This window comes from Dermacentor silvarum, chromosome 8, assembly GCF_013339745.2.
Source record: "Dermacentor silvarum isolate Dsil-2018 chromosome 8, BIME_Dsil_1.4, whole genome shotgun sequence".
NCBI lineage: Eukaryota > Metazoa > Arthropoda > Arachnida > Ixodida > Ixodidae > Dermacentor > Dermacentor silvarum.
In genome coordinates this window covers 31301927-31328537 of record NC_051161.1, presented here as the reverse complement: position 1 = coordinate 31328537, position 26611 = coordinate 31301927, and the positions used below count along the sequence as shown (strand labels likewise).

The following is a 26611-nucleotide window of genomic DNA, read 5'->3' as shown; positions in this document are numbered from 1 at the left end:
GAACTGGTTTTGGCACGTAAAACCCCAGAAAGAAGAAGGAACTCGTTAACGCTTGCTTTCGCGAATGTATAGTTGCGAAACGTTACGGCAAAAAGCGAAGAGAGAGACGGCAGTTCACGCAACTCGGCCCACTTCACAGTCGGCAACGTTACAATAGGCGGACATCTGCTCGTTCGAACAATTCGAGCGTAAGAACTTATTTTATTTTGTTTTCGTTTTTGTGAACGTTGGTCCTGATTTCATGTTGCAACCCATGCAAAAAGCAGCAGCGCTCTTCCTTAAAATTTTATTTTAGTTGTTTGTGGTCAAGTTCACTGGTGTGCTTCCTAGGTAACTCGCTTTTTTTTCTTTTTTTTTTTTTTTTTTACGGATTTACTACTGCCGGTTCTGCTTCCGTAACCGCTAGTCTTAACAGACTTTCAAGCCGCCTCTTGCTTCAGTATCACGATCTCCGATTTCTCCAGCGCTCTCGTAACTGTTACGTGTCCTAGCGGGTTCGTTCGCTTCTTGTCAGAAAACGGCAAGGCCGAAAACCAGGTTGGCTCGTTTCGAACCGCGGTCTGGAGGCGTTCTGGCCGGCAGATATCGATCACAGCGCTGCCTCGACTCTCAGAACTGAGAGAAGGCCAAGAAAGGCCGCTTGTTCTTGCCTACTCGAGAAGCTATCGCCGAGAAAGACGCCGAAGGGGGCGGCGAAGTTTCTTTTCTCGGCTGGCGCTCGCTTCGCGGACCGTAATCTATCGGCACTTTCTGCTGCCTCCGGAGCCTTTGTGTTATATGTAGTGCCCTTGGCATGGGTCTCCAGCGCACTGCACTTATTTCTTCTCTCTTTTTCTTTCTTTTTTTCTGTCTATCTTTCTCTTTCGTTCCCATCTTCCGTTGCGTGGAAGGGTAGAGATGGTAACCCCTTTTCTCTGTCTCGCCAGGTATCTTTCTTTTTTGTCCCCTTTTTCGAACAGCTTTCCGGTTCACGGATAAACTGTCGCCTTGCTTTACGAGCATTCCCCCTCTTCCACGCCAGGGGCTATGTTTTCAGACATAAATTTTCTCTTTATTTTGCCCGTTGCTTTGTCCCCCGAGCGCCAAAGCGCCCTCGGCCGTGTGTGTGATGCAGGCTTAATTTTTGCAGGATGACAGCGTCGGCACGGCGGCCGAGGCATTGAGGAGCTTGGTGCGCCTTATTGTTTTTTTTTTTTTTTTCTTTTACACGTCGTAGTTTTTGACTCGAGAACTTGTCTCGAACATGCACGAATGTTTATCAACAAGCTCACAAGTTTTGTACTGCTGGTGGTTGAATATTAAGACGTGGAGAGAAAAAGAAAGGAAAGGAAAGAAAGGGCAGGGACGTCAACCACACAAACGTGCGGTTTGCTACCCTACACTGGGTGTAAGGGAAAGGAGTAGTGGAAAGAGTATAGGAAGGAGCGAGTGAACGCGGCGTGCACCCGGGTGAATGCACGGGAGGACTATAAACGGTCACTCAGGTCGGTGCACTTCCGGAACTGAACTAGCGCGCGAATATTGAAAGCACAAGTTAAGCAGCACACCTCTGGTTTAGGGGCTAGGGACCGATAGTAGAGGCCTCCGAGAGTGGCCTATCGTTGACGGTCTGAATAGAAGCCGGCGTTTGAAATCTTTGAAATCTGTATACAATCCTTGGGTTAACAGCTTTACACGTTTTTTTCGAGTGGCGCCTGTATAATGTCCATAAGCTTTGTCTCGTTTTAAGCCCATGAATTAGACGTGTACCCGAAATGGACACCAGTTAACGGCTTTTGTTTACCGATAGACAACCTTTATTTGGTTAATAAAGAAACGAATAGAGCCGAGAAGAAGTGAAAGCTGTCTGCTGTAAGTGTGGAGACAGTTTCCAGGCGGTTGAAATTCGCATTTATAAGGTTTCCCCGTAAGCACATGCTCGATGTGGTCGATATGAAGAGTATACCAGTTTGCAGAAGGGACGTGTCGGCGGTTCCCTTAGCTTCCAAGCCGCAGAATCGCACTGTAGCACTCTTTCGCCTCCACGTGTTCTTACCGCACTTACTTCTTCCTTCGTCTTTGCCGAGTGTAATCCTTTTCTTCTCGAGCAGCGCAGCTCCGAACCACGTCGTCCCTGTATGCCGGTGCCGCAGGCTACGTCGTACCGGTATCGCCCCGCGAAGTCGGTCGGTCGATGGGCTCCTTTCCGCGCTTCCTTCCGCACGCCGTTGATCTCACCGCCTGCGATATGTCCGCGCCCGCATGGCACCTTGCTTGTGTGTATAGTGAGGCTATATAGCTAGCTCGTTTTTCCATTGTTACCGTTTCTGCTCCTCTTATTCTTACGCCTTGGACTGTGCTGCCCATAGCAGTGTTGTTTCTCAGTTCGCGAGCCATCGAATCCGCACGCCGTGTTACGAATATATATATATATATATATATATATATATAAAGAAAGCAAGGAGAAAGACGCCTAAGCGAACGGATGTCTCTTAACTCACGTCATGGCGAAGGTGGCTCGGTTTTTCGTTATACCCGTCGAACTGCTGCGAAAACGTGCTAAACACCATGAACCCTTAATAAGGACGCTAACCGTGTTCTTGCTATATGAGCTAAACACATTTTCTCGTCGCCTCCCTCTTCAGAACTCTCCATCTCACTTTATTTTTATTTCGCTTTATTTTACTTATTTTTTTTTTCTCTCGTACGGCTTCGAAAAGAGTTCCTATACAAGGTTTTCAGTCTCGGAGAGGGACCGCCTCACGTCGGGAAAATTATTTTATCTTAGAAGTATTGTTATTCACGCCCCGAATATACATGGAGATCGTGTCGTACGCTAGTTTGTTCTTCTACGAGCGTATATGTAAAGTATTTACGAATCCTCGAGTCTTGCCCGTAGGTTCCCTTCATTCACGTTTCTATTTATCTGGGATTTTTTGTTTATGTTGTATACGCGACCGATATTAGCTGGAATTATTATTATGAAACAAGAAAAGAAAGCCTCCGTAAGTGCTTTCTCCGGAATGGCGCCTCTGCCGAAAGCCTTCATTCACAGAGTGCACTGAGTTATGTGTTTCCTCCACATTATTCATTCATCTTGTAATGAATAGACACTTCGAAGGGCTCCGACTTGCGTAGCTTCCTTTATCGCGATATTCCTTCGTTTCTCGAACAACATATTAAACGCGCCCGTGACAGACTTCGCTCTTTTTTTTTTACCCCGTTCATTCATGAAAATGACGCGCGCGCGTTAGCTGTCCGGCGCGAACATGATCGATGGAAGTTTACTCTTGACTCCGTCCCGCCTCTGTGCTTCATTTCTTATGGAGCACGAAGTGCCGGTGGCACTGGTGTCTTCATCCTTGCTGAACGTACTTTTCTTTCAATTTTTTTTTTCGCCCGGGAGCTTCTTAGATCAGCGGAAGTAAACACGGTCATGTAGTTTCTTCCCAGTTTCCTTGCGCACGTTCATTCTTTTGTGATTTTTTCCCCTTTAATTTAACTCTCTCGCCTTCCATACTGCTTCTCACTAATACGGTTCAGCGTATTGGAAGCTTGAGATCGTGCCAACAGGGTCCGCAGTCAGGAAACTTGACACATACTGGTGCAGGTAGTAGAACTTAATGGAGTCCAACTGAACAGGTTGAAAGCATGCGCCTCCGGCTACTTCATTCCACTTATATATAGAGAGATATTTTATTGATAGGAAAACCAGAGAGGTCGGCCTGAGCTAGTGCGCTCTAGTCTGTAACTCTGCACTAGGGAAGATGGGAAGCGGAGTGAAAGTACTGGGATGGACGATGATGAGAAGTGGTGAGGGTTCATGTGGAAAATATAAAATTTTCTATATCTCTGCGGCGTTATGGAACTTACAGGTGACGCTGGCCAGTGATTGGCTGAAGTGACAAACCCGCTTTCACTTAGGAGTGGAGTTCGACTGGCCGGCGTCTACCGTGTTGTAATGTGAGCATTCTTGATTCGTCACCTCACGGGCGCCGGCCATTTGTAAACCGCTGTTTTAGAGTGAGAGCTCTACTACGCCATGTCTCGCAAGGTCATTCATCGCGTCGCAGTGACCTTGAGCCGCCAGAGCGCGAGCCGTCGTAGCGCGAACCACGGGAGCGCAAGTGTGGCAGGTGTGACGTCACGCCACGTGATCCGCTGCGGAGAGGCGTCGCAGCTGCGCTCGCTCGGAGCCTCGCCGCTGTGGTACCACGTGACTAGGCGAGGGTTTAACGGCTGCTTCGCCGGCGCTTGGTCGTTCAGTCTCGCCATGGATGGCGCGCCGGCTGGGCCGTCTGTGGGTGCGCTTCAGCGCAAGCGAAAGGCTGAATCCAGTCATCCAGTAGGTATAGCTAGACGGCAGGCTGCGAAATCTCAAGCAAAGGCAAAGTTGGCTGCTGAAACACCGAAGCAAAGGGAGGCCAGGTTAGCACGTTATAGAGAAGCTTACCAAGCGCGGAAGCGCGCAATAATGAAACACTTTGTGCGTAGCCTTTGCAAAACTAAGCCAAACAGACCCTTCGCTCGTGATATCTAGGTTTACAAGAGTTAGACCTCTTTCTTCTTTGCCGAGATGCGCGTTTAGAACTCGTTACGTGCGTATGATTTGTGTTTAGCTTACGCGGGCTCCAGCGCCCACAACGCTGAATGTTTCTAAAGTACGACACGATTGGGGTATAGCGCGCTAAAGCTGCAGTGCGCTTCAGATCCCGCAGCCTTGCACGCTTTTAGTGTAACGGGAGCGCAGAAGCGATATTCGGCTCCTTCGTTCATCGCCGATTCACGCCCTTCGTCGTGTGTATTGGAGGTGAGCACTGCTGCTCGCGAAGAAGGAACGAGGATTGATTGAAACAAATGTACCTTGCAGAGAAACACACCGGATACGCCGTTCGTCTTTCTCACTATTCAGTCTCGCCTTCTTTTCCCTCGTTCGTGTCGATTCCGTTATTTCGCTCCGGTTTTCTTGATTTGGGTCCGAACATCCCGGACCCTGGAGGTTTAGGAGAGCGTTGCTTCGATACATGCATGCTTATTCGCCAGGATTTGTACGTAATAAAACGAATGGCTTTTTCGTCCTTGGTTGAATCCTCCTGTAGTACGTTTTCTTTCCTAGCCATGAAAGACTGACAAAAAAGAGAGAGAGAGAGAGAAAGAAGAAACTATACGGCATAAATTAGGAGAGACGCGTTTAATCTGACTCATCGATTTTGACAGAGTTTCGCGAATATGTTGATTGGTGCTCCGCCTGAACGCGCCTCTGGTTGAAGCTTTCGGTTGATTTCGGACTTTGAACGCGTTCATCGCGGGAGGGTGAACATTTTGCTGCGTTTGCGTTCAATATACTCCCGCATATCTGCACAATGGTAGCAGTGAACATCAGTGCACTGCCATGGTTGAACCGGTACTTTCCGTTACTGGCGTCGTTACCACCCTTCTGGCTTCGTTCGGCTTTCAGTAGTAGTAGTGCCGAGGATAAGCACTCTTGCCTTTAGACCGACGGTTGGTCTTGTTCTCGTGGCTATGGTCAGTGTACAGTGTTGAAGCAAAATATTGTTACATCACGTCGAGGCTGGTGAAGCAACGGCAGAAACGGCAGAGTGATGGCGAGAAGAGCGATGCCCAGTATACAGTGTTGCAGTTGGTATATCACAAGGATCCATATCTACATCTGCAACTGCTGCCGCCCTATTCATGGCTGATCTCCCGTAGTGGGTTGAGCCATGCCTATAGGCACCAAACCAAACCAAACGAACCGAAAGCTGCCCGGCCTCTTAAAGTAAACATCGTTTCCCGCCCGTAACGATATAACTAAAGGTCAGTTTGTTTCCAAAGCCGGCGTTCAGGGTGGAGCACTCTGTGACCACACCTTATATTAGAGAGAGAGAGAGAGAGAGAGAAAAAAAAGAGAAAAGAACAGAGTCAAACTGTTCATACGGTGGTTCTTCTAGATCTTTCGTACATGGGTATAGTTTCAGGTGTCGCGCAGCTTGTGTAGGCTCGGCGTAATGAAGGCATATTGATTGTTGCATTTTAATTGGTGCGAACACGAGCTCAGATCCCGACAAGAATGTATCGTCCGGGACCTTCACTCTTTAGTGTTGTTCCATATTCTCGTGATTCCTACGGCGACACCTTCGTTTGGACTAGGCGGTGATTACCTGTTACGTACACTATAGTTCAGAACAGGATAAATTACAGCACTGAGCAGCATGTGATAAGACTATCGTTTTCGTCCTTTGTCTTTTGTCTTTATTTTTTCTTGTTGCGTTCAATTTTTCTCAATCTTTTCGTTGTGCATCTTACGTGCGTTTTGTGTAAAAGACTTTATTTCTGGTGTGCATTCGTTTCAAAAATATGTTTGTCTTCCGGCATGACATCATCTTTTTTTTTTTCTTGATTGTCTATTTTGTGCGTTCATTATTTTGGGTATCTCGACTCAGCGCCTGGTGTAGCTGCTGAGGTTGTATTAACGCTTGTTCTCTTATCCATAGCCTTCACGACTTACGTAAACGCGCGCCTGTTGGTACTCAGCGTCCTCCACTGCCAGGGTATTTTCTTGCCGATGGAGTAAGCTTAACGTAATGCCCATTTCGTGTGCGACATAACGTAAGTGCACGTGCAAGTGACGGCCGATATGCTTGGAAACTATAGCTGTAACTTTCGTGTTAATTTAAGTTAGGTTAGGTTAGGTTAGCATTTTCCCAAAATGCTAACCTGCATTTTTTTCCCGCACCTTGCCCCTATAGCTTGCGTTTTCAACAACGCCGTGTTAGAAGTATCAACGGTGCGTGCGGATAGCTTGCCTAGTCTATTTGCTTGTATGTGAAGCCTCGCAAGCGGAATGCGCTGGGGATATAATCGCGCTATAGCCGTAAACGCTGAGAGCTTAGTGAGCCCTGTCGGGAGCCTATTGTAACGGGCCAGGCGTGGACGCTCCTTCCTTGGCCGCTTAACGGCGACAGACGGTGCTGTGACGGTGTGCGGCTGCCGCTAATCTTTAAGTGCGCACATTTTCAGCACTTGCGAGGCCGTGCCGCACCAAAAGCGCTTCGAGGTAGCCTATCGTTCAAGCAGCGCCGAGTTGCCCCGTTGTACCAACAGGAGATTAGATTACGCTGTCAAGCCTTTGTGGAGTGCGCACCGGGTTTGAAAGAGAAGCAAAATCTGCTCTGTGTCGCCTCTGGAGTTTTTACGTTTTCCCCTTAAACTACCTTTTTTTCTCCCTCCCTCCTGCTCTCTCTCTCTCTTTCGCCCACTGGGCTGTTGGCTTCCGCGTACAGAAAGCTTTTCTGGACGGACACGAAATCTCGTCCGAGGACGAGCACAGAAGACTTCGAAATTGCGTTCGCTACGCCCTGCTGGTAAGTTCGCTTTGTCGACGTTATAGGTGCGCTTCACGTTTTTTCCCCCTCTCTCTCTCACTTCTGTTTGGTCCTCGGTTCGTACTCGATTGTGCCTCGTTTCGTCTCCTGTATTGTGCATAATGGAAGCCTGGCACGCTTTTTGTTGGCTTGGCGGGACCGTCGCTCTTTCTGAAGCTGCGTATCTATTACAAGCGTTCACCCAATTTCACCCACTGCATTTCAAACCACGAGGAATTCCTTGTTAAGGGAGGCATCTGTGTCGTGGTTCTTGGCATTTCTGCGTGCGTCTGTTGGTCGTGCGTCGCCTTGCAGTATTGCATTCGGCTGTGGCCGTCGCAGCGTACATGTTTTTTTTTCTTTGTCTTTTTTAAAGCTTCAGTGCACACGACACAACTTTCGTAACGCCCCCCTTAGTCACTGGAGTTGTAATAATTGATAGGAGACGTAGGAAGGCCTCTCCTCTTTTCTTTGTTATTTTCCACACAGTCCGACTATTGCCTCCTTCGTATGGTCTCCTACCCAAATATTTGATCGAGAGAACGAAGCGGTAAAGCTATGCTGCGTGTGTCACGAAATTCGGCCAGCTGCCGTCGCTTGTAGGCACTTTACTGAAGGCTCCTCCGACCTGAAAAAAAAATTGATTTGACGTATAGCAGAGGGCAATTCAATCTTGATCCGAATCGCAGCGTTGTCAGGGTGGCGAGGTAAATTGCCAACGACGTCGAGTAAGGCACCTTCTCAAAAGAAACTCAAGTGAGCGGAATCGTTTATCCGAAAATAAAATGAAATATCTAAGCCAATCTATCATTTCGTGTAGAGAATGCTATAATTTCATCTTGCTTTGACATAAATGTGCTTTGTGTTGAGCATCTTTATGAACGGCTTATCAAAAACGTTGATAAAAAAACATCCGAAGAAAGGTATCATCTTTGATGATAACGCTGCCTACGGTTATTGGCACCTTAGCTTTTTTTTCTTAGTGCCGTGGTGACGACTGTGTGGGCTTTTGTTTTGTTACGGAGTTAAGGAGTTACAGACTTGGCACTTCATTCCTGCTCGAAGATCCTACGATTTCGTTCAACTTTCTAAGAACTTTCGAGAGCGTGAACCGAAATTCTGCGGCCGTCAGTCACATAATTTTTTTTTAATGTTATGCGCAATCAGTTTTGCTCTTGTTGCATCGGCGGTTGCCTACACACAGCATATATGCGTCTTACGTGTGTTTGAACGAGGAAACCGCAGTTGACCCCGGGTTAAAGTTCCCTTTTAAGCGAGAACAGTCTTTTTTGCGGCAAATTGCGAAAAGTAGAAGTAGAATGTGTTCTGGTTCACAGTTTGTTTTTCTTCTCTCATTGACGATGTAAACATGGCTCGCGCGTGCTTAACCGTGTCGCACTTTCCACACGCTGTTGCTCGTTGTTCCTGCGTGAAATATTATTGTCCTTTCTTTCTCTCTGTCCTCCTGCTTCCCCGTGAAACGTTGAAGCTATACGCCGCGATCTGACCTGGGTGGTGGCCGAAATCAATTGTGCGAAGTGGCTGTCCGTTTTCTGTTACCCGTGCAGTGCGACCTCGTTTGGCTGTCTGGCACTGTTACGCGAAACGTTTCGTTTTGCTTTGGTATTTCATGTTATCCGTTCGCCGTCTTTCTTTTTGCAAATCTTTTTCTTCTAAAACCTGCAACGCGAACAGAAAGAGATTCCTCGCTTGTACTAAATAAATGCATCTTTTTTTTTTTTCGAAAGCTGGTGCCATCTCATCAGTGGCCGCATTTGCGCAGTACATTACGTAACATGTTGTTGGCGATTGGCTTGCGTCCGTGCGCTGGCAAATCACGATAGTTCAATTGGCTATAGCAAATAGCTTGCTTCGTCACCTTGGAAGGCCATCTTGCACTGCGTTCAGATACGCCTTTGTGTAATCATAGACGCTTTTTTTTTTCTTTTTTGTCCAGCAGTGTTGTGAAGCGGCGTTACAGTCTAGCTTCCGCGGTTTCACTTGCAAGCCATTGGTACAGCCATTGGCCAGTCAGAAATAATGAACTTTTCTTTTACCTGCATAAACGTGTTGAATTGGGATGGCTGGTACATTTCGGAACTCCCCCTTTCCCTTACCCATAGTGTAGGGTAGCAAACCGGACGCTCTTCTGGTTGACCTCCCTGCCTTTCCTCTGCTTGCTCTATCTCTCTGTCTCTCTTGAAGGTAACATTAACGCGCAAGAAACAGGACCAAGACGAGAGTAAATTAACACAGCGCCATGTTTGTCTACTATCTTCCTAATACTGTATTTTGCGCCTGTTACCTTCAAGCTCCGAAATATTTCGCTGCCGACAGCACTGTGAAATCTGTCAGCGATGACCAGCTGACGCCATTTATATAGCTTCGACAATGCTGTATGATTTTAGCTCGGCACAGGACGCTATACATTGTCCCCTGCCTTTGCCCCCCGCTGTCCTCTCTGTCCAGCGATGTCGTACAGTGGGGGCGGCGGCGTGCGCGGCCCGTTTTCTGGCTGTTTCGCTTCGACCCGGTTTCCGTTCGTTCCTTCGTGAATTCTGCGCTCTTGGTCATAAATAATGGCCCGCGCGCGCGCGGCGCCGCACAATCGCTGCTTGGGGCTGAGAACGGAGGGACGAGCAGCAGCGAGTCACGTGGCCTCGCGTATATAGGCGACCCGCGGAGGAAGCGCGGCAGGTCGCATTGAGCGCGCGTGTAACGCACCTGTTCGGAGCGGAAGCATACCGTTTTTCATGAGCTGCCAGCCGGGAGCAAACACCCGTCGGATATGCCACTGGCATGTGCAATTGAGGGGAGCGGACGTTATTAACGCGATGGCGTTAAGGGCCTCGTGCCGCGGAAAATTGGGCGTCGGCGTCGTTGGCGGAAGTAATCGTGCCGAACCACATCATCCCGAACCACCCCAACCGGGCAGGCCCTTCGCGTGGCGCAAGGTGTTAGTGAACAAAAATCGAATTTCTCAGTGGAAAATCCGTCAGAAAAAATCGAAAAGTACGACTTAACCGCAACCTAGAGACGTGATAGCGTCGGATTGTAATTTGAATATACGAGAAGAAAGCCATGATAAGCAGCCAGGGATGTTTCAATGCTATCGCGCGTTTCCACTCTTAAAGGTGAAGCTTAAGCGTTCTGCAAATTTTTTTTCGCTGTAAGGAAGAGGACATTGCTTCCGCATTTATCGCTGACTACTTCGCTTTGCAGTAAGTACTGCTCAGTTTTTCTCATCTTGTGATTGTTTGTCATGTGAACGTTCGGGCTGTACGAATGTCATCGGCTGAATGAAAAAAAAAAAAGCTGACACCTACCATGTAGAACACATTTTGAAACTGCATAGGAGAGGTGTGCCGGTTTCCTCGGGATAAAAACCTTCGACAGGTGAAAAAATCGTCCTGGTACAGACTTTAAACCTGGAACCACCACCAGATCGGCGCAGTCACTGTGAGTGCGTTGGCGCTTTTTGACCAGAAAACGGGCCCTTGTGCCAATAAATAAATAAATAAATAAATAAATAAATAAATAAATAAATAAATAAATAAATAAATAAATAAATAAATAAATAAATAAATAAATAAATAAATAAATAAATAAATAAATAAATAAATAAATAAATAAATAAATAAATAAATAAATAAATAAATAAATAAATAAATAAATAAATAAATAAACCATTCAATCAATGAATTAATCAATCACTCTGAATGCGTACAACGTGCACTTCTTATCCGTCCGTTTCCTGCTTCACGCTTTTCACTTCCTCAGGAGAGTAGGGTAGCTAACCGAGCCTTCCTTCTGCTTAATCTCTCTGCCTTAACTTCTCCGTCTGCGAATATTTCTTCCGTTGACGTGTCCACCATACGTGAGACAGTTATTGCACTTTTCTTCTTTATAGGAATCTCTCTCTCTCTCTTTCTTCAACTGCGAAACTTTCTTTCCGAGGAGATCGTATATAGGGCAACGTCTCCAGAAAATAAAAACAACAAAATCGGGAGAGATCATCTATTCAAAGGAATTTCAGAGCTTGCCCCTGCGGAGGCCCTAGAAAGAAGTGCACGAATAATTTAACTCCAATGCGTCTCTCGTACAAAGTGCCAGGTCGTTACTGTAGTTCAGCGACATTTCCTGCTTATGAATTGACCGTCGCGTTTGCCCCTTCCGTAATCGCTTAGAGGGCCGTATACAATCTGGTGGAGACGGAGCGCACGGACGCACGCGTCTTCGTGGAAGGGACATTTTGTGCGAGTGTCCCCACTTCCTCTCTGGGCGAGCGCGACGCGCCTCGGCGTCGTGGGCAAAGCTGGCAGCTCGCGCAGTGAAGGGCAGGAAAGTGTCGCTGCTGGCGGGGCAGCGCCATTGACGTGCCCGTGCCTCTTGTCCTCCCTCCTGCCACCCGCCCCGTGCGCTCGCTTTAGCCAAATTGCGACCGCCGCGCGATTTGTAGTCACGTCTCGCGGGCTCTTCTCCTTTGGTGCTGACCCGAGGCACACTCATCTAGCGCTTTGCTGTATCTTCGCGCGACGTTTGTTTTTCTTTTCTTCATTTGTGAAATGTTTGTGCTTTGTTTCGCAGGATTTCTTTATTTTTGTCGTCTCTTGCGGTTCGCATATCCCGTGCGTTTTGTCGTTTTGTGCGAGCGCGCGTCAATTTGTGCCCGTGTCGTGTTGTTGTCGTGCCTCTGTGGGCTGTCTCCGTTTGTGGGCTGCTACTCTTCCGAGCGCGTTTGGTTGTTCTATATTGTTTGCGCGCGGTGTTTGCGTGTGTTATGTCCGTGCCCGCTTACGTCGAGCGCACATGGTGTGATATGTGTGTGCGGACATGTTCGTGCACGTACTCATGAGGGAGAAGGGGGAGGTGTCCGAGTTGTTTATGTATATCTGCTTTGAAAGCTATTTGTTTCTTTTGTTCTGTTTTGAGCGTTTTTACCGAGTGGAGAACGGTGTTGGTAAAACGATATCTAACGTCGCTTCGCTCTTTTGCTTTGTGTCCCCCCGGGGACATTTTTGAGAGCCGCGACGTAGTCGCTGTTTGCTTACTCGTGTAGTGGTGATTGCTTTCGTCGGCTTTTATATAAAAATAAATAAAAATTAAAATCGTGTGCGGTTCTTCGTTCGAGAGGACTTTGCAAACGAAATTCGCTTAAGGAGAGGTGAAGGATGATAGTCAGGGCATTTTACTGAGTTAGAAAAAAAAAAAGAAAGGAGTATGTACACTTAAAATGCATAAAAAAAGAAGAAATCTGCGGGAATGCTTTGGGCAGTCCTGGCACTATTGCTGCATCGCACGAAGATAAGCTGCAGGGTGTTGTTAAGACAAAGTTTAAATTCTTGTTGTCTACCGTCAAGTGAACTTATCATGCGCTGCCTCTTGGAAACTTTCGTGTGTTTGATTTTTTTTGCGATTGCTATAACTGAGCGCTACCGCCGCTGAAGCGTGACGATAAATGTGTGTTTCTCTTTTTTTTTTTTCGCCGGCACATCTATAGATGTTTTTATGTACGTTGCTGTCAAAGGATGAAACACTTTTCGAGGTAGTGTGGTTATAGTGTTAGAGAAACGCCAGCCATAATCGTAGTAAGCACTCACCGCGGTCGTTCACCCGCTATGGCGTGGCGCTGCTCAGCACGAGGTCGCGTGTTCGAGTCCCGATTTCGGCGGTTGTATTCTGGTAAGGTATGAATGCAAAAACAAAGTACCGTTCTCTGGGGAGAGCTCGTTAAACAACACCAAATGGTCAATTATAATCCCGGGTCTTCCTCTGCAGTGCCCTTCATAAATGCACTGTGTAGTTATGTGACAATAAACATCTCGGAAGTAATTTTGATAGGTCTGCCTCTTTGACGGGGGAAGTGCCTGTTTGTTTCAGCGCATGCGTTGATGTAGTACTTTCTCTGTCCTTCTGTTTTCGTTTATTGCGTGTGAATTAACAGGAGTTATCCGCTAGCTGGCGAGTTAAATACCGAGCGGCTGTTTTCTATAGTCCTCACTAAATCTTGGACGTTACGGAAATTCGTTTGTTGGGATGAGAGAAAACAGACGGTGCCGTTGATACTAAAAAAGGTCACGCATCGCGAGTTCTCTTTCGTTCCTCTATTGGCCTCCAGGTATGTCTTAGTCTTTTGCACCTGACCGTAACCGTGTTAATCGTGACGTGAAGTGTTCGCATGTTGTGTTACACGAAACGCGCGTTCAGTCTATTTTTGGTGTCTCCGTCGTACGTATACATACAGCTCCCTTCACAATTGCCTAGAGCGCGACGCACTTGCTTCGGTGTGCGTTTGCAACATTTAGCGGACGAGAAGACGCTATTTCGACAAAGAGCGTGTATGCTGCTTCTGAACACATGCACAGCGAGGCAGGCAGTGTGACACTTCTTTTTAACGCTATAGCGTTTAGGGACCCGTGTCGCAGAAAATCTGGCGTCGGCAACCGGCGTGTGATCGCGGGTGGCGGAGAAAATCATCCAACCACATCGACCGCGCAGGCCCTCCACGTGGTGCAAGGTTTTGGTGAACAAAAAATTGAATTTCTCACAGTGAAATCCGTCAGAAAAATGGTAAAGTACGACTTTACCATTCGGCGTGGGATTCGCCGTCGGATTGTTTACCAATCGGCGTCGGATTATAATTTGAATGTACGAGAAAACCTAATTCTGCTACGAGGAAACTCAAACACCAAATCCCTTTTCCAGCATTTCTACCAGACCTGCGCGCGTCGGGGCAATAGTAAACAATTAATAAAATAATAAAAAAAGATGCTAGGGCCTTCACATTTCAATATAAAACCACTTATATTGACCCTGGAAAGACGTCTTTCCAGCAATGCATTTCAGTTTAAAAGTGAAGCCGAATTTAAGGGGATCGGTGTAAGCTTGGGCTTTGTAAGCTGGCTTTCCCAAGTTCAGTGTTGCAGTGAATGAAGCCTACTTGCCGTATTCGAACGATGCGATGCGAACGGGTCCCGATAACGCTATCGCGTTCTACTCTATAAAAAAGGCGAAGCTTAAGCGTCCTCCAATATTTATTTTTTGGGGGTTGACTCTAGCTTGTCAGTGATACCCTATACGGCTTCACTATCGCAAGGCTGCGATATGAAGGCAGCCTCTAATCGTCGTGTGTGGACAGTTGACCGTGCACAGCTCCTGCTGTTATCGTTGGAGTCGAGAAGAGCAAGTGTCGGTGGCTTCTTCGTTACGCAGCGCGTGCTGAGAAACTGCGCCACCCAGAAGCGCACTGCTTTATCTTTCTTTATTATTTTTTTTAAATAAATGTATGTAAGGAGATGTCAGGTGCTCCTCTGCTACATCGTGCAAAAGAGGAACACCCGAGAAAAACAAAGCCACACCGATAGAAATGCACTTGAGAACACGTAAGCCACAAGTTAACAATTGAAGTTCACAGGCTATAAATCAAAGCCAATGCAGTCCGTATGAAAAAAAAACAAAAAAACAAAAAAAAAAAAAACAAAAAACAAATGGTCTGTTCGAGACGGTCGTAGAGAGACCTTTTAGGTGTGGTCAATTTTCGTTGCATTGGGACGCTTAAGCCATTTTAGATCGGTATGTTACCGCTTTACCGTGCTGCCGGCATGTGCTAAACAAACAGCCACTATATATTGTCATAGTTGTTGCTAAGTGTCATAGCTTTCCGTCTCTTGAGTTGCGAGTGAAGCTGATAATAATATTTACATTGTTAGATATTTGTTCTTTCATGTTTACCCGCTAACAATGTATAATTTCTTTGTACTCCTTTCTCTTTGCTAATTCGCTGTATAATTGATGTGACAACTATGGCTAATTTTTTTTAGGCTAATACGCCTGCCTTTTGATTCATTGGACGCCTTCCGTCTTCCTTCAAGCATTTCCGTCATAGTACGTCTGGAACAATTCAATTGCAGCTCCCCTAAATGTACCGGAAAGGCATTGCAGCCTCCCCCTTTCTTTTTGTCAATTTATTCGGAATCCTTAATTGTGACGTTTGTCAAACGCATTGTCACTTCCTTTTCTACTGTGCAATGCTCTGCCTTCGTATTCAAATTTATCGGATTAAAGGATGCGTCTCTTTCGCGCTTTTGTTTGGTACGTTCGCTTCCCGAGACAAGTTTAATAGACACGCGATGTGTCTAAAAAGAAAACTACTTTGGAATGAGCTATGCGGAATCAGCGCGGGTTGGGTCGAAACAATGACGTCAGATTTCTTTTAGTTTTCTTTATTACAAAGCGGTAAGCTCTCGCCGTTGTTTCATTTTTGTGCTTTCTTGTATTCGCGACTACTATCGTTAATCGGCCTTTTGCGGGGCGCTGCTCTTCATTGCCCGTGATTATTATTGTGATTATGATTGCTACGCAGCCACGTACGTCTCCAGTTTCTTTTCTTTTCAAGTCGGCGTCGAACACTTTTCGGCGTCTGCTAATGGAATGGGGAAAGGTACGGTGAAAGGGTGCCTATCCTTTATTACGGCTGGGTCGCCGACGACGAAAGGCCAGTAATTCTTCGGCGGCCTGGCGCGAAGTGCATTAGATTTCTCTCAAGACGTTATAAGAAATTCGTCGGCCTTTCCCGCCTCTTCGAATCTTTCTCTCTTTTTTTTTTCTTCTGCCGGACGCTTTCCTTTCGTCTTACGTGCCGACTGGTTCTCTCGAACCCTCTTTCTCGTTCTCCCCTAAGTGCCCGCAGAGACGTCCCACTAGACTATTCTGCGAGAGAATCGCGGATGTCGCGCTTTCCGAAGCTGCGGGAAAAAGCTATTCCAATTTTCGTTTTCTTGTCGTAGTCGTCGCTGTTATTGTCGCGCATGCCGCATTTTGACGACCTTTTTTTTTTTTTTTTGTCTTTGGTGGCGATGTCGGCATAATGCGATTTGAAGCGTCTTCGCCGAACTTGTAATGCTGGCCGAACGGCTGTATGCCGTGTGTTGGAAGCTGACGTCGTGCCTAAATTTCGACTTAAATATGCGACTGCCGATAGAGCTGAGATTACTCCTGGTACTCGTACAGAGGTCAACGCACTTGTCTAGAACATACTCCTGAAGACCAAAGCACCCACCAAAAGCTTAAGCCGACCACCAGGTCGAGAGAAATCAATGGAAAGTGCAAATGTAGTCACGCAACCTCACATACAGCCGATTTTGTGCCCCATGTCATCTTCAGATTAAGAGAGAGAGAGAGATGGTGAGGAAGGCAGGGAGGTTATAACCAGATGTTTGAATCCGGTTTGCTACCTTGTACTGGCGTAGGGAAATAGGGGTTAGAAAAAGGACAGAGAAAGAGTGAGAAAAAGAAGTTTGTTGACCTCTGTACACACACACACACACACACACCACACACACACACACACACACACACACACACACACACACACACACACACACACACACACACACACACCACACACACACACACACACACACACACACACACACACACACACACACCACACACACACACACACACACACACACACACACACACACACCACACACACACACACACACACACACACACACACACACACACCACACACACACACACACACACACACACACACACACACACACACACACACACACACACACACCACACACACACACACACACACACACACACACACACACACACACACACACACACACACACACACACACACACACACACACACACACACACCTATATATATATATATATATATATATATATATATATATATATATATATATATTGTGAGCATTGGAATTCGAGGCCACATCTCGCGGTTTTGTCGAAAGCGCCAGCAGGACGAACGCCGCGGCTACGATGCATACGAGAGGGATCTGGTCTCCTTTCCGAGCCAATACCAGCGCCGCCCTTCAACACGTTCCTTCTCCCCACCCGCTCCATCCGACGCTCCTCGAAACTACCGTCCAGGACGCCGCCGCTCTCCTTCCCCTCTCCGACGTTCAACATCGCCTCTCCAGCCAGTCACCCATACCGACTACCACTCGGAAAACTAGATGGTGCAGTTTTTGGAGGGGAAGCTGCATCGCTCGGACAAACAACACCTCCTGAGAGCCCGGCCAATTTGTTATTAGTGTATGCTGAAGGTGTGCCTGTTCGAGCATTAGTTGATACGGGAGCCGCTATTTCTATTATTCATGCCGATTTGTGCTCTCGTCTACGCAAGGTCACTACACCTTACCATGGCACTCCTTTACGTAGCGCGAATAACCTTACGATACGGCCATCGGCACAGTGTACCGTTCGAGTTTTTATTGATGGGATTCGCCACCATATTCCGTTCGCAGTGCTGCCTTCCTGCGCTTATATGCTCATTCTTGGTTGGGACTTTCTTTCTGCCGCTGCCGCTTTCATCTCTTGCCGACAGCGCCTTGTCCACATGCGCGAGACCGATGACACCGACAAGGGGCCTCAGTCCCGCCACCGTCTGCGAACCGTAGCCGATTGCGTGGTCCCACCTGGCCACGAGCAACTTCTTGTGATTGCTTCCGACGTAATTGACAATGGCGATGTTCTAGTCACCCCATCAGCCCGTTGCCTCTCCAAAGGAATTGCACTAGCGTCGAGTCTCGTTCGATTCATCAACGGCACGGCCCTTCTCACAGTATTCAACGTCACAAATGAGCCGATTTTGCTTCCCAAAGGTGCTGTCGTGGTTTGCGGTGTGGACACACAGCCTGTCTCGGTGATGGCTTCGAGTACTGGTACTGCAGAACCACGCCCACCTACAGCTGCTGCTCCTGCTACTGCTCTCGCCAGCGCAATCAGTAAGGATCTGACTCCACAGCAAGCACATCAACTACTGGCCTTGTTGTCGAAACATAAATCTTCCTTCGACGTACACTCACCTCTCTTGGGACAGACTTCAGCGGCAACTCATCGCATACACGTCGATGGAAGTTCTATTGTCCGCCGTCGACCATATCGCGTTTCTTCCGCCGAACGCGAGATAATCGACAAGCACGTTGCCGACATGCTCGAGCGAAATATCATCCGCCCCTCCGCCAGCCCTTGGTCGTCACCCGTCGTTTTGGTGCGCAAGAAAGATGGCTCAGTGCGATTTTGTGTTGATTACCGTGCCTTGAACAAATAACCCGAAAAGACGTATATCCTTTGCCTCGCATTGACGACGCCTTAGATTCATTGCAAGGCGCGGAATACTTTTCCAGTCTTGACTTACGCTCGGGTTATTGGCAAATTCCGATGCATGAGGCCGACAAGGAAAAAACTGCCTTTGCAACACCAGATGGACTGTACGAATTTAACGTCATGCCTTTTGGCCTCTGCAATGCACCAGCAACCTTCGAACGAATGATGGACACTGTTCTGCGGGGCCTTAAGTGGAAGTCTTGTTTGTGCTACCTTGATGACATAGTCATATTTTCTTCAACCTTCCAACTCCACTTGCAGCGCCTCGATGAAGTTCTGACGTGTCTCTCTGCTGCTGGTCTTCAGCTGAATACCAAAAAGTGCCACTTTGCCAGCAAGACTATTAAAGTACTGGGCCACCTCGTAAGCAAAGACGGCATTCGGCCTGACCCCGAAAAGATTACCGCCGTCCTACGCTTTCCGAGGCCCCAACGCTCCAAAGAACTTCGCAGCTTTCTTGGCCTGGCTTCTTACTTCCGGCGCTTCATACGTGACTTTGCTACCACCGCGGCTCCGCTTCACCGACTCCTCCCTTCAGGAACTCCATACGTATGGTCAGACGAGTGCCAAGCGGCTTTTGACACTTTAAAGCGTGCCCTCACGTCTGAGCCAGTGCTTTGTCATTTCGATGAGTCCGCACCCACTCTACTCCATACTGATGCCAGCGGCCATGGAATCGGCGCTGTTCTTTTGCAACGACAACGTTTTGAGGAACGCGTGGTCGCATACGCAAGTCGGACGCTAACATCGGCCGAGAAAAATTATACAATCACTGAGCAGGAGTGCCTCGCCGTTGTTTGGGCCATCCAAAAATTCCGACCGTATTTACACGGCCGCCACTTTACGGTCGTGACCGACCACCATGCTTTATGCTGGTTGTCGACGTTAAAGAATTTATCTGGCCGTTTAGGTCGCTGGATACTTCGTCTGCAAGAATATGACTTCGACGTCACGTACAAATCCGGCAAGAAACACAACGATGCAGATGCTCTCAGCCGCTGTCCGTTACCACCGCAGTCCGACGTTCCCGGCCAGCCTCCATCCGTCACCGAGCCTGTAAACGCGTCCTCTGCAGTTCTTTCACTCGCCGCTCTCAACGGTCTTCCTTCTTTCCACCCTGAGACGTTCGCGTCCCACCAACGCGACGACGCTTACTGCCACTCAATTATGGAACGCCTTCACGGCTCATCTCGTCCTCCTAACGCGCGAGCCCGTCGCCAGTTAAAGGACTTCAAGTGTGAAAAATCAATCCTCTACCGGTATGTTTTCCACCCCGAAGGACAGCGTTGGGTTCCTGTCGCTCCTCGATCACTCAGGGAACAGATATTGAAGACATTTCATGATGATCCCACGGCTGGACATCTCGGCTTTCACAAGACCTATGAACGCATCCGCAGTCGTTTTTCCTGGCCTGGACTTGCCACCTGCGTAGCGAAATACGTCGCGTCTTGCTCGCTCTGTCAGCACCGCAAACGGCCCACTTCACCTCCGGCTGGACTGCTGCAACCTCTTCCCTGTCCTGACGCTCCATTCGCGGTCATCGGGATTGACCTCTACGGACCGCTGCCATTATCAGCTAGCGGCAAGAGATGGGTCGTCACTGCAGTTGACCACTTGACCAGGTACGCCGAAACAGCTGCGCTACCTTCAGGATCCGCGGAGGAGATTGCTACTTTCTTCCTGGAAGCCATCTTTCTACGACATGGAGCGCCACGCGTCCTTTTGAGTGACCGTGGCAAGGCGTTTCTGTCGAAGATACTCGGGGACGTCCTCCGCACATGCAACACCATCCATAAGACGACTACCAGCTACCATCCTCAGACTAATGGCCTCACAGAGCGCTTCCATCGAACTCTCTCTGACATGATCTCCATGTACATCAACGCTGACCACACCAACTGGGATACCATCCTGCCATTCGTGACTTTTGCCTACAACACCGCTGCACAGCGCACTACTGGCTACTCACCATTCTTTCTAGTTTACGGGCGTCAACCGGCCTCTCTCCTCGACGTCTCTTTTTTTGATGCCCCCGTGAAATCGTCGGCGTCAGTGAGTGAGCAGATAATATCTCGCCTTGCCGCGTGTCGCCATCGCGCCCGCCTCAACACCGAGGCAAGTCAACAGGATAGGAAGACTCGCTACGATGCATTTCACCGCGTCGTTCAGTTCAGCCCCGGCGATGAAGTGTTATTGTGGACACCCACTCGAGTTCCTGGCCTGTGCGAAAAGTTTCAGTCGCGTTTTATAGGGCCCTACACTGTTGTAGAGCAAACTTCGCCAGTGAACTACCGCGTCACTCCCGTTGTCACGCCTTCCGATGGCCGCTACCGTGGCACAGAAATTGTCCACGTTTCGCGCCTAAAGCCCTTCCAACGACGTACCGCACCGCTATAACCAGCGGCCAGGTTGGCCGCTTTCGCGCGAGGGGGTAATTAGTGTGAGCAAAATATTAATCCTTCATCTTCTTCACCTGTACATAATCATCATCACTGTGCGCGTCGTCTTCGTTCAGCGCGTGGCTCAGCCGAATAAAGGCGACGAGACAACTGTGCTGCTGCCTTACAATATATACAGTGCACTACATTGTTAAAGGGAACACACGAACATGGAACACGTGTGAATTTTCAGGAAGTGTACGATTGCCCGGTTTTGCAGCAGATGACCTGTGATTGGCGGCGCTGGCACCCTTTTGCACACGTGTGCAGTGTATAGACATAGCTCTAACCATCACTTGCATTTGTGGAGCGCCAACGAAGTGAGAGTGACACATTAGAGTGTTCCGTGTAACACTGGCAGTAGTTGCGCTGCCGGAAACTGCGACCTGTTAACGAAGCCACCTTAGCTATATAGGACACTTTAGCCTTATGGAAGGGATCTTATACGGAAGCCACCGTAGTCGCCGAGTTTATCCGACAATTTGATTTTATCCTGGGTTCCAACGATGTCGGTTTACTCCGACGCGTTTCAGTGTCTCGCCCGCGCCATTGTTGACGCCAAAGTGGTGCTTAAGGCGGTCGCGTCCTGCTGGTTCCAGTGTTTACTCCTAATTTAATCGAAAAGTAGCGGACTGTGATTTCAAAGCTACTTTTAATAGCTAAAACCAGCATTAAGAAAATGAATTCGGCGGAAAATGCCAGTGAGAGGAAGCTTGATAAAGAAGAAGAGTTCGTTTTAAAGCAAATTTTGACTGAGTTCACTGTTTGAACAGATTGTTAGTATTTAACAATCTGTTAAAATAATTATATGTATATATATATATATAAATATATATATATATCTTAGTATTAAATTTATTCGTGTTGTAGTTAAATTTGACGCAGCCATAACTTCTGCCATCTCAGTTATAGATAGCTAATTTCGTTGAACAGCTTAACGATGGAGTCGCGTTGGGTTTCATGAAACGTCAATCATTGTTTTTTTTTTCGACTTTACGAAGTTTGCTTATCGATTGTTTGAGGTATATATTCCATTCGATGTATTCTGCTGCAGTCACGTGGATGGCAGAATTTGTTTCAACCGAGTTTCAAAAAGTTCGTGCTGTTTACTGTCATCCAAAATGAACCACTGCGTTCTTTCGTTCCTGTAGACGGATGAGCGGCGTTGCTAAATTCGCCGCCTCAGTTAAAGTGTAAGCCCTTCGCGGTAATGGGAATATCTCGCGCGTTCCATGCCAGCGCCGAAGGCTGCGTTACTAATCGAAGCGCCGTAAATTTCTGGCCCGTGGGCGGCGCCACGCGTGGTCGCGTAATTTGTAGCCTTCGCTGCCGGAAACTCAAGCGAGTCGGGGATGTTGGGTCTCCAGTCACTTCCCATAAGTTTCTGCCTCGTCCCAGCCGTGTGACAGGAGAAATATGTCTCTTTCCATGTAAGCGCGGTATATATTTTTTTTCTTTTCATGCCTTCCTTTCAGCCTCCTTGGCGCAGGGGGATCTTCGACTCCTTACTTTAAACGTTTCTTTCCCTTCCCTATCTTTAAATACCTCCCCTTTCCGTAAGAGAAACCTCTTTTACCGAGCTTCATTTCTTCTACCGCGTGAGGAATGCGAAGTCTTCTTTTTAGCGTAATTCTCGATCCCTTCTCTTCCCTACAGTCTCTTCATTTCTTTTGGTGAGGATGAATATGAATATATGTGCCTTCGAAGGTTTCCCTCTTCTTCCCCAACCACCCTTCGTTCTTGATGAACGGAGAGGAGGCGCTTTTCCAATTCCCTTCGGTCGCTGTCGCTTCGTTTTCCTCTTCGCGTTCCAGACTCGAAAAAAATGGCCGGACGCATGGGATTCCAGCGCTGTGGCGGAACGCGCTTACGGTCGCCGCCGCATCTAATTACACGCGGCTGACTTATGGCAATTAGATACACACGGTCCTGCGTAGTGGCTGCTGTTCTTGGTCATATGGGCTGTTTAATTTGCGCACGCGGAAGTCGTTTAGGGGGAAGGGAGTAATTTGAAGTTATAAGGTGTAACTCTGTCGACTGTATACACGTATGTTCATATGATGCCGTTTTTCAGGCTATTTTTTTCTTCGCATTTTTTGAGATTTCCAAACGACATTAGTCTTTCCATGTTTTTAACATTGTTTGTTGTGGGATAAGAGTATGAAATTGTACCGCGTGGAAAATACCGGAATCACTGTCGTGAGCTCAGTGTTTCTCTACACCGGGCGGTGTATCTTGCAGCAGAAGTTGTCTTCGCCTGTTTCCGTGTTCGACACTATTTGGCGAGGAATTGTTAGGGCTCGCAGCTTTGGGCCTCCATTGTCATGATTGTCGATAATTTATTCGCACTGGAAGAACAGCTAGTCAGAAATTGAGAGCGTAACTTTTTTTTTTTTTTTGTTACTGCTAGCGACCTTGCGCTGAGTCAGCTTCTTACGCACTGTAGGAGGAGAAGAAGGAGAAGGGAAAGAGACAGAATGCAGGGATGTTAACCAGAAATGCGTCTGGTTGGCTACCCTTCTCCGGGGGACGGGCAAGAGGGAATAGTAAGATTAGATAGAGAAATGTCTCGAAAGGGGGCCCCAATGTATTTTACCCACTATAGGAAGCCGTGTCTTTCGGAGGAAGGTGAGACGAAAATCGAGGTCTCCGCCCTACGGTCGTTTTGTTATGTGTATTTGCGGGACCAAAAAAAAAAAAAAAAAAAAGAAGCTCGCTTTCGGTTTATGTTCGTACCCGCGTCTATACTAACTATAATTGTGAAGAAGCACTTGCCGGGGGGGGGGGTGTGTTTGCTCCGGGCGCACCAGGAAAAAGTGGTACACGATGCGCATGCCTATAAATGGTGAGCGTATAGGCAGTTCAAGTGTCGTCGTGAAGTAGCTGCCTGGTGATCACCGCTGTGGTATATACGACACGACGACCTTTCCATCAGTGGGCGAGAGCGCCTCCTCTCTGGACTGCTGCGCGTCAGTACAAAGGCGCGAGCTGCTTTTGCGGAGGGCTCACGCGTAATTACGGCAGCCCACGTGCCGTTATTGAGGCGCTCAGGGAGCTCTCGTATAGTTTCTGTGCTTTCACGCCACTCACGCACTTATTAGTGCGGTGTGCTTAGTTAACACCTAAAGCTCGAATTATGTAAGGACTATTTGAGCATGAAGCCACTGTTGTGGTGTAAAGATTGGCATGCGACGAGAAAGGAGACATGGAATACTTTCTGTGGCCGTGCCCGAAATTACAAGATGAAAGGGACGCTCTCCTAGAGAGTCTGCAAAAATAGTAAAAAAAATAAAAAATGACCTTCCGCATGCGTGCCTGCAATACCTTGTATTCCCCGAAGGATCAGTTGAGGCCCGCAAAGATACTTCATGTCTCGTTATCGCATTCTTAAGGGACACTAAAGGCAAATACTAAGTCGGCGTGGACTGTTTAAATACCATTCCAGAAACCTCGTATCATACAATGAATAGACTTAGTTTACAAGAAAATTACATCTGAAGGGTCCGCATACCTTTATGGCAATTCAAATCTCCCGCCACGCCAACCGGGGAGTGGTGACGTTGCATACGCCATCACCGCCCTTTGCTGCCGTCGGTGAGTAAAACGGCGCCCGACAGACGGCGGTACGGTGCGCCACTGCAGCTGCTTTTGGTCAAGCGGTGGCGGAGCGTTCGGGTGTCCCGCGACATCGCTTCTTTATTCTGGGATCACATGGAAGAAGAATTCCCTGCTATTTGCAGTTTGTGCGAGGTTCTTGAGCCAGCAAAACCAGCGCAGCACTACGCGATAACGCAATTACTGAAACACGAAAGCGCGGGCCGGGCGCAGTCAGCGAAAACAAAACCTTTGACCGCCCGCGTCGTTGTCAACGGTGTAATGTCAATCAGTTCTTGTTTCTAAAAATGAAATCGAACTCATGAAGTAGCATTTTCTTTCGTCTTATAGTAAAATACAATGATGTTTTTCTAACGAGTGATTGAGTACTAGCGACATAATTTACATGAGGAGTGCCTTCGTCATCGGCCAAGTACCTGAATGTCCCGGGGGAGTCTCTAATCCTGTCCTGCTTTTACCTCAATTTCTCAACTACTAAGGCTCTGTTCGCGATAATATTGACGCCTTAGAGATACTCGAGCACTAATCCATCACTTTAGCCTGACTTAGTATTTGCCTTTAGTGTCCCTTTAAGAGAGGCTGGTTTGGTGGACATGGTGAAACAGTGCAGTGACGCGACGTTCGGGCGGAACAATTGTCGTCCTTGAACGCCAGGCTAAACCCGCCTGTTGTTACAATCCACCACCACCACCGCCATCTTGATGCCTTATCTGTTCCTTTTTTTGTCATTGTTCATTGATACCTTTGGTCATAGCGCTTTTCGGAGACGGAGAAAATAAAGAGAGGAGGCAGGGATGTTAACTAGAATTACGGTTGGTGACTCGTCGGTGAGCAGCTAACGGTTGCCGGCAAGAGCGCTTATGTCCGCGTTTTCCAGCTACAGAGAAATGTTAGCTTCAAGGGATGAAGATGGGCGGGTGTACCACTGTTATTCGTTTCTTGGTCGATCCCCCGCCCTGGGTATAATACGCCACAGAGTTTGTCAGGTCATGATGATCATCTGCTTCTCTATCGATCGTCGATGTACTTTTTTTCCGCAACATTGCAACTGACGGGTGATCTGCTCCGGACCGCGATCAGTTCATTGCACTCCTCTCCTCGGAAGAGGCAGTACGTATGTCGAGTGAGCTCCTGAATAACACATTGCGGTGTGCTGAACGCGCTTTAAATCATAGATCAGGGGGCCCCGAAGAGGAGCGACGTAATTCTAAACGCATTTCTCTCCTCTCTCTCATTTACTGCTTAAACCGCCGCTGGAATTTTCGTTCTCTCTCTTATGCGCTGCTCCGACTCGTTTACCACTCAATTTACGACCCGGAATGGAGCCGGCAGTTGACGCCTCGGGCGCCGTCGCGCTTGTTTAATTAAACCGGCGCAGACCGTGAAGAGGGGGGCGTGGCGCACCGTGCCTGTTACGCAACTCGACGTTCGCCCGCCCGCAGCCGCGCGTCGTCGCCCATTGTGCGTCGCCGCGTGCGTTGTCGAGCGTCGCGTTAGAGCACTGGTTTGGGCCCCAGGTCGGCGGCGCTCAGCCGGAGCTCTGGTTCGGGGAGCCAGCGCGCGCTGCATTGCGATGAGGGGGGGCAACACGCGGAGCGTTGACAGGCCTATCGATCTTGCGCCTGATGTGTCTCGCGAACGCGGTGCTGTCAAGGTGCATAGCGAGGTGCGGTGCACGGCTGGATTGCGCGCGCTGTTTGGCCGTTCCGTTTTGTTGGACGCGATTTTTTTTCTCCTCTCTCCCGTGCTTTACTGCACTGAGGAGATTGGCTGCAATTTCGCGAGTATCCTGTGTCGGTTAGTTAGCTAATGGAGCTAGCTCTAACCGAGTAAACATAAAGGAAATGAAACGTTGCTTCCATTCGTGAATTCGTTCGTTGATTTTTTTTTTTACATACGCCATATTGTTTAGTGTGCAACAGCAAGCTATGCTAAAGAGAGAGAGAGAGAGAGAGAGAGGAGAAAGGGGGGAGCTAGAGAGAGAGATAATTACACGCGTGAACAACGTACTTTTCGAACAGAAGGTGTCTCAGTTTGACACATTTGCAATTAGCTTATGGA

General features: G+C 48.0%; 1 protein-coding gene across 22 annotated transcripts in view; it reads left to right on the top strand.

Annotated features, from left to right (window-relative positions):
• The window catches only part of LOC119460956 (dystrophin), a 392574-nt gene that overhangs the window by 119511 nt on the left and 246452 nt on the right, over positions 1-26611 (top strand). The window contains exon 15 of one of the 22 annotated variants that reach the window (XM_049671990.1): positions 7263-7343. The exons of the other annotated variants lie outside the window; for them this stretch is intronic. Coding sequence (XP_049527947.1) covers positions 7263-7343 — 81 coding nt within the window. The remainder of the gene's footprint in view (positions 1-7262; positions 7344-26611) is intronic. 22 annotated transcript variants of the gene reach the window in all.